The 15,407-nt window shown below is 42.9% G+C and overlaps 1 protein-coding gene across 1 annotated transcript; it reads left to right on the top strand.

The window, feature by feature from the left end:
- Positions 1–1,166: 1,166 nt before the first annotated feature.
- Positions 1,167–12,685, top strand: tra2a (transformer 2 alpha homolog; the record flags this gene model as incomplete). The annotated part of the gene is made up of 9 exons (XM_083645983.1): positions 1,167–1,208; positions 2,687–2,820; positions 3,040–3,199; positions 4,334–4,387; positions 5,403–5,591; positions 6,186–6,301; positions 9,740–9,847; positions 9,928–9,998; positions 11,619–12,685. The coding sequence occupies 9 exons, from the start codon at positions 1,167–1,169 to the stop codon at positions 11,627–11,629; spliced, it is 885 nt and encodes a 294-aa protein (XP_083502109.1). The 3' UTR covers positions 11,630–12,685.
- Between the last annotated feature and the right edge of the window lie 2,722 nt (positions 12,686–15,407).

Below are 15,407 nucleotides of genomic sequence, written 5' to 3'. Positions count from 1 at the left end.
CCTAACCTCTCCCACCCCCCACGCCTAAACCTAACCTCCCCCAGACCCTAACCCAAAACCTAACCTCTCCCAGGGAACATAGCGGGGTTCTATGTTCCCCGGTCCCACAAAAACGGGGAACATAGGACCCGGGGAACATAGGGATGACCCCGTTCTAGGTGGTCTCCAGCCAAATAAGAGGAATAGTTTCATGCTATTTCAATCACTACAGGTTTTTAGCACAAGTGTATAGATGACTGTTTTGATGGTTGGTTTCACTGTCCCCACTTTTGCCTAGCTACAATATAACGTTTATATTATAACAAACAGTTGTGTAATTCTGAATGAAGTCAACTAGCAGTCGAAATCATCTCATAGTCCATGAACAATTTCACTTGTTGGTACCACCACTAGTGGGTAAATTCTAATAAAAAACAAAACTCTTTTTTGAAAAGGTATGTCTATCTTAGCCTGGGTAAACCCAGCCCCCACGTGACCTGCTCACCCTGCTCACTAGTCATTAGTGAGCAGGTTGAGCAGGTCTGAGAGCAGGTCATGTGGGGGCTGGGTTTACCCAGGCTATGTCTATCTAGGCTGTGGATGTATATTTAAAATATATATATATTAGAATTTGCCCGCCGAGTGGTATCGAAATCTGGTCTGGCCCATATAGACGGTTTTCACGGAATTGTCAGTCCTGCTCTGCTCCTTCTTATTTTTTTGTCCATAGCAAACACTGTAACAGGAAGTGAGCTGGGGTTCAATTTCGAATGTTTTTGTTGTCAAGTTAAAACCGTCTATATCAGGTGGCAATGGCATCCCCTCTTATCAGATGGGGGTCCTTGTAAGTTAACCTAGGGTCCCTGAAAAAGTCTGGGTCATGGTCTGGGTAGCCATTAGCACAATCACAATCTGGGAACCCAGAGTCTATTTTTATTTAAAAAAATATAATTTGAGAATTAGAATTAGAATTTGAGAAATAAATATATTTTTCAAATAAAAATAGACCCTGGGTTCCCAGATTGGAGGAGCCATCTGCTGACGTCACACCCTGCAGCCCATAAACAAACCTTCCCCCCGCCCCCTCCGCATGCGCCATCTTCTACCCGGTCTGTCTGAACAACAAAACGGTACAACCCCAGTTCGGACCATTTAGGTCCCATTTTTCGGTTATATTGTATTGCACAATGAGTGACATTGATGGTGGGAAGTTTAACTATGGAGGGCGGGTAAGTGTTTACAGTTAATTATCAAGTATCACTATCCTTTCCCCCTTCCTTTCTCTTGTGTGGCTGCCGAGATAAGAAACACTGCAAGGCAATGCACCAGCAACATACGTACTTAACGTTAACGTTATGACGATTTCACGTTAATGTTATCGGTGTTAGAGGCGGATAGAGCTCTTGCTTTATTGCTTTACCTCGCTTTTTTGTTTCACTGAATGTTCAAGCTCCAACGAGACTCCCTCAATTAACGTTCAACCCCATCTATAACGTTAGCTAGCTAGCGTGTACGGAAATGCAACTACCGCTAGATCTCGGTATTTGCAGATTGGTTTGAATTGGGATTTTTTAAAATCCAATTATTGTACTTTACGTTCATTGCTAATGGACGTTATTGTTACTGCGTCGTATTTTGCACAACGTCCCTGGCCTTGGCTCAAATGACGCTGCTCTTGATGCAGCCAACATGCCAGATCTAGCCTTTATTCATTTTAGCTTGGGATTGCAGTTGAAAGTTTATGAAAGCCACTCTTCCTTCCCTGCTTTCACGCTGTGATATATAGCTATTCTACAATGTAAACACATACTTTGTTAGTTGAATTTAGCCCCTCCACCTACACTGTTGTACTGACTTGCCTATTCTGAAATGATTAATAATGTAACAGCAATGTAATTGTACTGCATTCAGTGTTATAAGTCATTATCTTTTCACTAAATACATTTTCCTTTTCATAAACCCTTGATCTTAATTTTATTGAATGTTCTTTTTTCATTAAGGTTATTGATCGTGAAGGATTTGAAGAGTTTTATCCAAGAATGTGGAAGAAAAATTTCAAGATAAAAGAAGGCATAATGAAAACATTTACAGATCAGAACATAGACGTGGAAAGGGGGAATGTGACGGAAGAATGGTTTCAGAGATAGAAGCACTTGCCGCATAATGGCTACTAAAATGAACTGTTTTCAATTTGGGTGAAGAGAGGAAAACAGACCTGGGATCAGAAAATGAGAAAACTGAAAAAAGAAGAATGAAGAAGGATAGAATTCCTGAGAGAAAGGAGTAGCGTAAAAAGAATCTGGAAGAATGAATGTGTCCCTAGGTTAAGTAAATATCATTTGTGTTCCCAATGTCTTTTCTGTACTATGCTCCCTTTCTGTAAAATGAAAATGCATGTTAACTTTTAGTTCTTCCCATGATGGCCCAGGTGGGCACGGGAATAGATCTATATTACATTGTTACACAGGCTTAATAATGCCACATTGTAAACCAAAGATTTGTTAATTGAAATGATAAGAGCACTAACCCTTTCCTCCACAGTACATAGCTGTACATTTTAGTAAGGTGTATGTGTGCAACATACTACTCTTCTACATGTCACTGCTTTCTGTGTGTGTGTGTGTGTGTGTGTGTGTGATAGTTTGTGTGTGAGACATTATGTGTATTTGTCCATCAAAGTGGTGTTAACACGCTCCTGTGGCAATAGGAGTCTCGCTCCCCATGTAAATCGGATCGTGGGAGTCCAGCTCGGGTCAAGTCGGAGAGCAGGTCCGGCTCCCCGAGTCCAACCCGGGCCTCCAAACGCTCGGAGTCCAGATCCCGCTCTCCTTCAAAATCTAGGTATGTTTTGCCATTCTATTGATCTTTGTGACATTATCATCTTTGGCAACATTAAGTGCTGCTGATTGGCTGATCGACAGTTCATTGAAATGCGTCATCCTGTTAAAGCCGGATGTGCTAAAGATTCATGTCTCGTCTCTGTCATCGTTTCTCCTCTTTGACTGCTGCCTCTCTACTCTCCCTCTCATATTCAATTCCCCTCTGTCGCATCTGTTTTAGGTCCCACTCTCAGCGGCACTCAAACCGCCGCTATAGCCGTTCGCGCTCTCGCTCCCATTCTTACCGGAAGAAGTCCCGCTCCTACAGCCCGGAATACAGCCGCAGAAGGAGCCAGAGCGGCTCTCCCGTGTCCGACCGGCGCCGTCACACAGGCAGCAGGGTGAGTGTGATCAGGTTGGAGGGCAGGATGAAGTTAGCCAGAATGAACAAATTGTATACTCTCGCACAGAGGTTGTACATGTACATGTTCTTAAAAACTAGGAATACACCGAGATCTCCCCAAAACATGGTCTATTTATTTAAAACCCCAGACACGCCGAGCCGATGGTCGGCTGTCATTCAACATCGGGCCGTCGGTGAGCATCTGTGGCCATAGTTTTTGCGGTGTGTGTGTGTGTGTGTATGTGTTCTGATTCAACATCGCCATCGGTGAGACAAATCACTCTGATTGGCTGCTCAGCTGGTTAAGCAAATCAGTGCATGAGAAAAGAGGGCGCGCACAAAACATTCTTCTAATTTTTCAACTTCATCTCATCTGATCATTCCAATTCATACTATTCCTATGATGTCACATGTATTTCCTACCAATATGGTGCTTTACAATACACACAGCTCATAATTGATTGATTGATTGATTTTTATTTGTGCCAACCCTCATGGGTTTACAAGACACACACAAAATACAACAATAAACCAGCGCTACAATGGTACATTTAAGTTAAGACCAGTCGCAAATCAACATACTGGCCGTGTTTGTCAATTGCAATCACCTGTTAATTTATTACAATCACCTGTTATTGTCCTACCAAGATGGCCGTGTGGTGATGTAACAGAATGCTATCACTACACAAATATGCGTGTTCATGTGCAACTTAGTGGCCCCCGACACAGGCGATGTGAGGCGACGCAGCAGTCGGCCTTCGTTGCCGCTATTTCTTTGACGTCGGTTTGGCGTGGCTGAGCCCCATCACACCACTGTTTAAGCACGTTTTTCTCATGAAGGAGAGACAGATCACCATAGTTACAGCAAACAAAAAGGGAGAGTTTCGCATAAGGATTGGATTTGGACGATAAATAAAAACCATTTATAGACTGGCTGCAAGGGTATCACACAGGTACTAAGCACAACATTGTATTTGAAGTGAAAAGAGCAAAATATTTTCAGTCATTTATTTGTGAGGACAAGCCCCCCCCCCCCCCCCCCAGGTGTTTCTGCTTAGTTTCATGGGAGAACAGCTTGACTTGACATTTAACAGCTTTGATGAACCTTCCCCTCCTTTCATTACATCCACAGAACCATGACTTCACAAAAGAAGCACGCGGTCATGGAGGTGATGCTGATGCCAGGGTATGTGGACCTTTTCCCTTTTTTCCTCTTCTTCTTTTTTCAACAATGTGCTTGATTTGACAGTTGGATGAGTTACTCAGGCTATTCTATTTCTATCTCTCTATTATAGATAGATTATCTATCTATCCTGTGATTTATGGGATGTGTTTGGAAGCTGTTTCAGAAGGGGTTATTAAAACTGTCATACAGTTTCCCCATTGAACACTTACCTATGGGAGAATTGTTTGAAAGTGAAAGTGAAAACGGCCTTTCAGCTCACGGCTACAGTGAAGATTTACGCTAAAACATGGTGGGTGTAAGTGACATCTTTTCAAGTCAACTTGGCATCTCGGGGCTTCTGGAGACTTGGATTACGCCAGACAAGCAGTATACTGTGTAGAGGCATTTTATGTTTTTGGGTTTGTTTGTTTTGTCACCATTCACTTCAGTTGTTTAGGAGAATTGTTTCTCCATTGTTTCCCTTGCTGTTATTACTCCTCGGCGCACTTCACAATGGCATTAGCTCTGCCCGTTGGGCTGTTTATTGATGCTGATTGGCTAATCGTTAGTCCCCCTCGGTGCTGATTGGTGAATCGCTGGTAAAACCGAGGAAAAGGCATTTGCATGTCACGATGCCAGAAGCAGCCAAAGCTCAACTCCAAGGTCTGGACCCAGGCAACCTTTAACATGTACAGATCCTTAACGTTAATAGTAACCCATTATGTGCTTAATCTTCCAGCCAAAAAGTAATTCCCATAATTAATGGCCTTTTATTGAAGATAGAAATTCTCATGCTCCGTTACCACTCTTCTGTCCAACATGCTTATTGTAGGTATTTGTCCAAACTGTATGGAGCCCCGAAAGGCTGGTTTTCACAGTTAGACACAAAGGAATGGAAGATATTTTCCTTGTGTTGCATTCTTTTGCGTGCATGATGTTTGGAAAGGCGTGTCTGTGCTGTCTTTGTGCCCACTTTGTCTGCTAAATCCGGTGGCGTGGATGAGGTAAGCCACCCTACCAACTCTGACCCTTCCAGGCGAACCCTGACCCCAACACATGTTTGGGGGTGTTTGGCTTGAGTCTGTACACTACTGAGCGTGACCTGAGGGACGTGTTCTCTCGCTACGGTCCTCTGGCGGGGGTCAACGTGGTCTATGACCAGCGCAGCGGGCGCTCCCGTGGCTTCGCCTTCGTTTACTTTGAGAGAATTGAGGATTCCAAAGAGGTATGGGAAATGGGTGTGGTTTATTTATTCGTATAGGCCAATGGGCTTCAGCCCCACTAATATAGGCCATTTTGATCCAGTCTTAACATTAATTGTTTTTCTTGGATGTTTATTTTGTAAAACGTTTTGCTCCAGCATATGGCCATTAGCAGTTGCATGTACATGTATTGTGCAGTACTGCTTTCATAGGTGTAATGCATGCAGGTTTAAAATGTCCTCCCCGTATAGACCGTTTCAACTTGACAAGAGAAACATTCTAAATTGGCCCTAGCCTTACTTCCTGTTGCAGTGTTTGCTAATACAATAACATCGAGGAAATAAACTTGAGTCTAAACTGTTACTGTTCCCTAGCAACAGAATTCCGATGAAACGTTCTATATGGCATCCTGTAGTTGCTTAGTTAAGTGTGATTACCTGAGCATGCCACTAGGTGTCAACATTGCCACATATAATTCTTTCTACACAGCCATACATCCCCTGCAAGGGGCTACTGCTTGTAATGTAGGTCGGCATTTGTGAATTAAATCACTTTACCAAAGTGCCTGAGAGATTTTGATAGCAGCTTTGGTTTTCCCTCCCTCTTGTGTTCCCTAGGCAATGGAGCAAGCCAACGGCATGGAGCTAGATGGGAGGCGCATCAGGGTGGATTATTCCATTACCAAGCGTCCCCACACCCCCACGCCAGGAATATACATGGGTCGGCCAACACAGTAAGAACACTTAAGCAACTTTCAGACATGAATCTCTCGACTATGTCCGTTGAATCCGGTCCAGACATTCCCCGGAGTTACCCTTTTCATACAAGAGGCATTGTTGTATTCACACATGAGGATGGAAATCCTCCTGGTATAGAGATTGGGATGGTGGGGGAGGTGGGGCATGCTGCGGGATTTATGCAAGACAAACTTTTAGTAACGTTTTTCAATGTCGACTACATTAGAGATATAGAAAGCAATTCTGCACTCCATGAAAAAAAGCCTTCAATGCATTATTCTGCTGATAAGTTTAGAAAACAGGGGCGATGTGCAAAGAAGTGAGCCGTTTGCGAAGTACCAAAAAATTGCCTGCCGCCCTGCCAGGTAGTGGTCGCGGTAACGTTAAAAGCTGGAAAAGGCGATTTCACAGCCATGTTGACAACATATCTGCCCCGTTTTCAATTTATTTCTCCCCACAAAATTTATCTCTGGAATATATAATGCGCAACACTATCATCTTGTTGCATTTTCACGATACAAGACAGACAGACAGGCCGGGACTATTTCTAATCCAGAAAATATATCTCGTCTCGCTCGCTTTCTCTCTGAGTGGAGGCTGTGTGAGGAGGGTGGCGGGGGCAGACACACACACACACACACACACACGCGTGCGCGCGCGCTCACAGGCAAGGAGCACACAAACCGACACACACACAAAGCGAGTCGCAGTGAAAGAGAGGGAGAGATGGCAGAGAGAACGAAACGTATCTTTGGTTATACTTCACTAGACTCGATGCTGACGATGCTCGTTGTCACCATGGTTGTCACAAGTGCAACAAATCGTTTGCTTGTAAGCACACACCCACTCACTCGCTCTGGACATTAAACTGTGGTATTCAAACATGAGGCGCTCTGCGAGCCACACGGGGACATAGTACTGTACTAGGGGCTTGGGTGGTTAAGATCACAACGGACGATTGTGTTCACCCCATCCCAAGTGATGTCTGGATATCTTCAGGAGTTCACTGCATGTCTGAAATGATCAAGTCCTACATGTTAGATTCAAGATTCAAGATTCAAGATTTATTAAGTGTCCCAAAAGGGCAAATTGGATTGCAGAAAGCGTAGTACGAAGTACATACATAAAAACAAATAAGACAAAAAAAACATTGTAAAAACAGTCTAGAGCAGCAGTTTAAAGTGCAACACAATAGTTAAAGTGCAAATGACAACAGTAGCAACGATCTAAAGTGCACAGTAGAGATATAAAGTGCATAGTAGCAAAGTGCAGTTCGCTCACAGCAGCACATTTATATCACAAGAAAGAGCTAGATCCCTGTAACTGTAGTGTGGCATTAGACATCAAGGCCCCTATCGTTGCATCGGCGCTGTTTCTAGGCCGAGCGCCTGGCGCAGCGCAAATCAGTGGGCGTGGACCAGCGCACTTGATATCTTGGTCTTGGCGCTAGACGCAGCCTCAACCATTACAACCACGCCTTTTAAGCGTAAAATTATGCACCGTCAGTTCATTGGATAAGTGCAATAAACAAATCGCATGCTTGCCTTTTAAGCTCCATTCCAGTGGTCCAACAAAACCAGACGAAAGCCAAGCGCTCTGCCCCCCCCCCCCCCCCCCCCTCCCTTCATCCAGTCTGTCTGTCTCCATATTATAGGATATTATTCCATATTATTATGCTTCTCAAACCAATCTAACTGCAGTTTAAATACTGCAAGCATGTAAATACGCTACACTATAGCAAGATCAAAGTGAAAAGAATGTTCTAAATGCATCAGCTAGAAAAATATAGCCTATCCCTATATGATGAGATTCATTTTATATTGATGAAAGTTTGTCCAGAAAGATATCGTTTTCTCTCCCCTGCTGCAGGTAGAATGATGCACATAAATATACCCTACATTATGTAAAGTCATTGCATAAATGTGTTTTTATTGTAAAACTAAATGTGAAGTAGGGCCAAGTTATTGGAGCGGACATCACAGTATAGCACATGACAGAAGCGCGTTCCGCTGTCACTTATCTAAATCACGTTAAATCGACAAGGGATATATATAGGCTCAAGAGGACATATATGTTTCACATAGGGTGGTGTTTCATTTCGATGTTTTATTTGGTCCAATATTGAAATGTTCTACAATTGCAGGTTGTCTTACCATTACACATTATTTTAGATCTACCTTTTATATCTATTTCGGCTCATTTGGTTGCTATTTAGTAGCGAAATGGAGGACCCAATTGCATGCTGAGACATTCACAGGCAGTAAACTTACAACTGCTATTTCCTATGGGAAGCTGGGTGCTGCTATGTGTTGTGTCTGTCTGAGCGAGGGAGTCGGAGAGAGAGAGAGAGAAGGGTGACAGAGAAGAGGCAGAAGAGCCCTGGCGCACTGAATAGGCCTGGTTTCAGAGAGAGACAGAGAAGGGTGACAGGGGAGAGGCAGAAGAGCACTCCTTGACACTGGCGCACTGAATAGGCCTGCTTTTCAAAGGCGCAAAGCGCTAAATGTAAGCCAGGTCGGAAGATAACAGTAGGCCGGTATTTAGCGCCGACACGCCCACTTTGGCCCATTCGGCCTAAAGCGCATTTGGCAGCGTAAAGCCATATTGATATCGTCCCAAAACAGGCGCAAGGCACGTTTTTTTGCGTTTAAGGCCCGTTTTAGCGCCGAAGGCCTGTGGGAGAATAGGGGCCCAAGTGTACATTGCAGAGGTGAAGTGCAGCGAATTGGGATAGAGGGTGTATAGACCCTTCTTACGGGGGCCATTTTGTGTCGAAAAGGCAGGATAAACACAGGTGCAAGCAAAACACTAATGAGGGTTTCCATCTTCCATGATTGCAAGTTAAACCCTCATTAGTGTTTTTCTTGCACCTGTGTTTATCCTGCATTTTCGACACAAAATGGCCCCCGTGAAAAGGGTCTATTGTATTTATGGCAGTGTTGTAGTCATGTGACTATATCTGGAGTCCAAGTCGAGTCTGGAGTCCCCAGTGTTTTGAGTCAGAGTCACCAAAGAAGATTCTGAGTCAAGTCCCCATTACCTGAATCCAAGTCCAAGTCAGAGTGCAGAGTTACTGAACGTGAGTGTGAATCCGCATGTAGGTGGAACACAAGTATGTATGGAATTGTATGGAATTGAATAGTCATCATATTCATATAGCTATCAATATCTTGGCCTATTACAAAAAACTACCAAAAAACTGTCTTCATCAATTAACAAGTCCGGAGGATTGTGAAATAACGGCCAGGTCACTCTAGGAAACAAGATTCCTAATCCCAAAGGGATTTACCTGGTAAAATAAAGGTTAAATACTATATATATATATATATATATATATATATATATATATACACAGTATGTATCTGCTTTTACATGGTGCTCAATAGAGAAGACACCTGGAGGTCATGACTTGTTGATTCCTCTTGTATCTGCAGTAATGGCAGTGGAGGCGGTGGCAGCAGCAGGCAGGGGAGAGACTCGCACTATGAGCGTGGCTCTGATGAGCGCTATGACCGATACGACGAGTATGACTACAGGTACAGGTGAGTCATTACCCCCAGTACAAAATGGATATTACACGGGTGATTTGGAGGAAAGGTGTAATCCTTCTGTCTCTCTGCAGTCGCAGGCGCTCTCCGTCTCCCTACTACAGCCGATACAGGTCTCGCTCACGATCCCGCTCCTACAGCCCGCGTAAGTGCCAAGAGAAACGCAGCATGCAGCACATACACCTAGACCTAGCTCCACTGCATCCAACACACCTAGCTCCACTGCACCCAACACACCTAGCTCCACTGCATCCAACACACCTAGCTCCACTGCACCCAACACACCTAGCTCCACTGCATCCAACACACCTAGCTCCACTGCATCCAACACACCTAGCACCACTGCACCCAACACACCTAACTCCACTGCATCCAACACACCTAGCTCCACTGCATCCAACACACCTAGCTCCACTGCATCCAACACACCTAGCTCCACTACATCCAACACACCTACCTCCACTGCACCCAACACACCTAGCTCCACTGCACCCAACACACCTAGCTCCACTGCATCCAACACACCTAGCTCCACTGCATCCAACACACCTAGCTCCACTGCACCCAACACACCTAGCTCCACTACATCCAAACACACCTAGCTCCACTACATCCAACACACCTACCTCCACTGCACCCAACACACCTAGCTTCACTGCATCCAACACACCTAGCTCCACTACATCCAACACACCTACCTCCACTGCACCCAACACACCTAGCTTCACTGCATCCAACACACCTAGCTCCACTACATCCAACACACCTACCTCCACTGCACCCAGGCCCGCCGCACCCCATTACGCAGAGTATGCAGACTGCGTAGGGCATCATGTGACTGAGGGCACACAAAAAAAAAAAAAAAAAAAAAAAAAAAATTTGGTGCCCTCAGTCAGGCCACTCACTGAACAGCAGGCCAGGCGCCGCCTACTGGTTTACTAGTGGTTTTATTACTTTATTCAGGGTGCATCTCATTGTAAAATTGGACTCGGCCCAAATTGGGCTTCAAACGGCCCAAATTGGGCTTCAAGCGGCCCAAATCTGGCTTCAACCGGCCCAAATCTGGCTTCAACTGGCCCAAATCTGGCTTCAACTGGCCCAAATCGGGCTTCAGACGGTCCAAATCTGGCTTCAAACGGCCCAAATTGGGCTTCAAACAGCCCAAATTTTTCGCCGCCGCCCTTCGGACGCCGGCACGCACGTCGGCCTGTATCGGCCTGGCCTGCTTGGTATCTAATGCCCGGCCTGAATTATGATCCCAGTCCGCCCCTGCTTACATGTACAGTTTAACAATCACTTGTTTGCTGACATGTACAGTAATTCTAACAATTGTTTGTTTCCCACATGTAATGAAATGTGAGATACACTAGTATCGTTCATAATTAATGATTTTGCAGTCTTTCGTTTGACAGTTATTGAAAGTTTTACGGGGGGGGGGGGGGGGGGGGGCACCACAAAACAATTACGCTTAGGGCACCCAAATGGCCAGCAGCGGCCCTGACTGCACCCAACACACCTAGCTCCACTGCATCCAACACACCTAGCTCCACTGCATCCAACACACCTAGCTCCACTGCACCCAACACACCTAGCTCCACTGCATCCACGTCCTTGTCTTAAGACATTAGGCTGCCTTTGGTATGCATGTCCAAACACATTGAGGTACTTTACTCACAGCTGAAAGCAGATTGACTTCATTAACACTGTGCTGACTTGTACCTCTACTAATGTGAATCCCTTTTTATTTTCTTTTTTCCTCACACAGGACAATACTAAGTGGCTTCTTTCAACATTCACATTTCCTCTCTCTCATTGCTGGAGTCTGCTTCATCAAAGTGAGGGGAATATTTTGAGCTAGCAGGTCCATATCGACAGACATAACTCTTTAAGTTTGACATAAGTTGTTTACATGCAGTAGATGTCTTAATTTCTAGACTGATTAACGCATCCATGTCGAATGTGAGCAAAGCACTCAACAGCTGATGGTTAACGTGTTGCTTGTTTCCTCCACTTGCATCCTTCCTTCCCTCTTCACTTTCTTAAGCAGGGATGTTGTAGTGATGGTAAATGAACAGCATTCCCTTAATCTGTTACATTGGCCTATAATATAGTTACGTCATGATGTCATTCCCTTAATCTGTTACATTGGCCTATAATATAGTCTGCGTCATGATGTCATGATGTCATTCCCTTAATCTGTTACATTGGCCTATAATATAGTCTGCGTCATGATGTCATGATCTTAATCTGTTACATTGGCCTATAATATAGTCTGTGTCATGATGTCATGATCTTAATCTGTTACATTGGCCTATAATATAGTCTGTGTCATGATGTCATGATCTTAATCTGTTACATTGGCCTATAATATAGTCTGTGTCATGATGTCATGATCTTAATCTGTTACATTGGCCTATAATATAGTCTGTGTCATGATGTCATGATCTTAATCTGTTACATTGGCCTATAATATAGTCTGTGTCATGATGTCATTCCCTTAATCTGTTACATTGGCCTATAATATAGTCTGTATCATGATGGGGAAGGAAAGATGCAGGGCAACCGGCTGTAGAATTTCAATTACTAATATTGTTAATGGTGACACTTCATTTTACACCCTGTCTTAGGTAGGTATAAAAAAGTATAAAAATTCTATTTATGTCTTGGTTGTGATTGGTTGTTGATCCAATTGCCTATAGTGCTAACTCAGTTTCCTGGTAAGTAGCAGGTAAATCAGGATGTAAAATGTGTGTTACCAAAGATCAGTGGTTGGGTCTCTGCTCACCTTTTTTTCCACTTTTTTTTAGTTGAGGAAGTCAACATTTGAGTATCTCCACAGAGTTTTATTTTCATGTACAGTATTATGTTTCTTCTTGTTCCTTTGTATAGAAATATAAAAATATGAAAACTTCAAAATGTGTATGGTGATTTCTGACTTGGTGTGCATGAAATTGGCATTGGGCTTATGTATAGGTAGGTGGGAGTTAAGAAATGGTGTGGGTGCAGGTGAGAAAACAAGTTTTCACAGAATAAGATTTGTGCCATGGCTGTGTGATAAGTTCATGTTCATACAAATGTAAAACAAACTGAAGTGGAGCCACGCTTGAAACCACAGTATGGGCTTTGCATAAGTTGTATTTTCTCTCATTCAAACCATACTAATCAAACCAGATGCAGATAGTCATATCCATAATCTTTTATTGTGAATGTCATTGCAGACGGAACAAATTACAAAACACTATATTTGAGGGACTTTGGTAATTGTACATTTGTTTGTTCAGAGGCAGATCCCAACAAATTACAGCAGTCCAAAGTTACAACACAAGTGCTTATTTTCATAAAACTGCACCATGGCGGACATTCAAATACTTTTTTCATTGGCATGTGACAACATGATGTACTTCAACTCAACCGTGATATTACTTGTACATTTCCCTTTTCAAAGTTGACCAAAGATGTGTGTTTTACATTAGGAAAAGTGTTGACAGAGCAAGGCCATTTCTGAATCCCATCAGACCATGTTAACAGTCACATGTTCCTGCATTGATCAAAACCTTGCAGATTGCATCAGACAACTTGGTCAGTTGTCTGCCCCGATCAGATAACGGTTCAGATGCTGGATTGATACTCGCTGAGAGCAAACAAGCTCTTGAAACTGATTGGCTGATCAAAGGAGTAAACCTGAAGACATTAACGGCTCTTTATCTATAGACCTTAACCCTAATTGTCCAGAACTTGATTCATAAACGTGGGGCCTCTCGGAGTTATGCATTCATTCACACTGACTCAATGATCATTCTTTAGGTCCCAAGGTAACCACTAGTTGGCAGGATACAAGGGTCAAAGTAGAGCTATTTCTCAATAAAGATTGAACAGTCACATGGTGAACTCCGAGCCGCTGCTGTGTATACATCGTAGCACCCGTTCACTACTTTGATTACATTTAGTGAGATTCAATCACTGATGTTCCCTGAAAGAACACCCCGGTAACACAATGAGGAAACATTAGCTTGCTTTTGACTTCTCTCTGATCCACAGTCTACTAGCACAGCAGGTGCGCAGATTGAGAAGAACACCAAGAAATCACTGAATTGTATACTTATGTGAGCTAGTATCTTGTTGTGTGTGTCTTTTTCTTAGGTATCTCCATTAGCTTAGACCCCCACAGAGACTGCAAATCCTCTGAAGAAGGATGGAGGGGGCCATTTCCAGATAGGATGGCCAGTAGTAGTCGACATTACGTGTAGATGGTTATTGGGGATGATATCTCACCTAAATTTGGGACTCGTGATCAAACAAAGACACATGTACATTATTTCCTCAAACAGAGTAAAGACAACATTAAATGGGACATGATCTACTTGGAGCCCACACCTTCCACGTAACAGAAGAATATTGGCTGACAATTGAACTCTCCAACACAAAGGCTACCTTCTGATTATACATCAAATTGACATTTTTTCATTCCTGCTCAGCTTTACCATGAACTCCTTCATAAATCTTTACTACAGGGGTCAAAGTTATGTGGAGCCGAGTACACAAGCCAAGCATACCCATGGGTGGGTTTACAGCAGGTCCAGTTGCAACCTGTGGCTCCATACATCACTCTGCAATCAGAATAAGACTGAGGGGCGACAGTCATGAAGGTTAACAAGCAATAACATGCTCTTAGATGTATAGTCCAGAGAGTGGAATTGCGAGGAATGTGTATCTGATTTGTTCATGTCTAAGCAGTAAACATGATGGCTGCCTGTGGAATAACAAAGTTATACGAGAATTGTTTGCTATTCAATTAACTCAAGTGAACGATCTTCATTATCAGTAAGATGGTTTGATGATATATTGGTAGCCTACAGTGAAATCTCACATGGCTTCTTCATCAGTTAACCAGGGGCTTATCTGAAAAATAAATTTTTTGACATTTAGCTATTTGTATCTGAAAGAAATGTGAGTGTTTTGTCCAAATTCAACAGTTCTTTGCTGAGCCAGAGATTTGCAGTTATTGGTGTTTATTTTTTTAATGAACTGATATTTGCCTCAATATAAGAAAATCGATCATTATCAATATATACAAACTGTTTTAAACCTAAGGTTGCACATATGCACAAAGAGAAGTCCATAGACATGGAGAAAGTTTATTGTTATGCCATAACTTCAAAATATTGCATATTCAAGAAACCTATCAAATCATATGTCAAATAAAAAGGTAAAATTGCAATAACTTTAATCAAATGTACCACCAAAAATCATGTGGTTTGAAGATAATTAGCTCCAACACTTTTATTTCAGCTCAACTCACTCTTGGAAATATGTCCCTATAGAAAATAACTACATTTTAAAGAAGAAATTGCTGAAACTTTTCCACCTGTAATAAAATCCACAGTCTACTACCCATTCCAGATTCTATAAATCATGCACTTTATTTTGAAATAAACATAATGTAATGTGAAATTACACTTACTAAAACTTGAAGCACAACAAATCATGTTTCTCTTTTACAAAACTATACCTGACAAAGATATTGAAGGAATTCATTGCTTTTGAGCCTTTAAGG

The sequence above is a fragment of the Poromitra crassiceps genome, assembly GCF_964638095.1.
Source record: "Poromitra crassiceps genome assembly, chromosome: 11".
Classification (NCBI taxonomy): domain Eukaryota; kingdom Metazoa; phylum Chordata; class Actinopteri; order Beryciformes; family Melamphaidae; genus Poromitra; species Poromitra crassiceps.
Note: the sequence above shows the minus strand (reverse complement) of the source record. Positions and strands in the feature narration are given on the sequence as shown.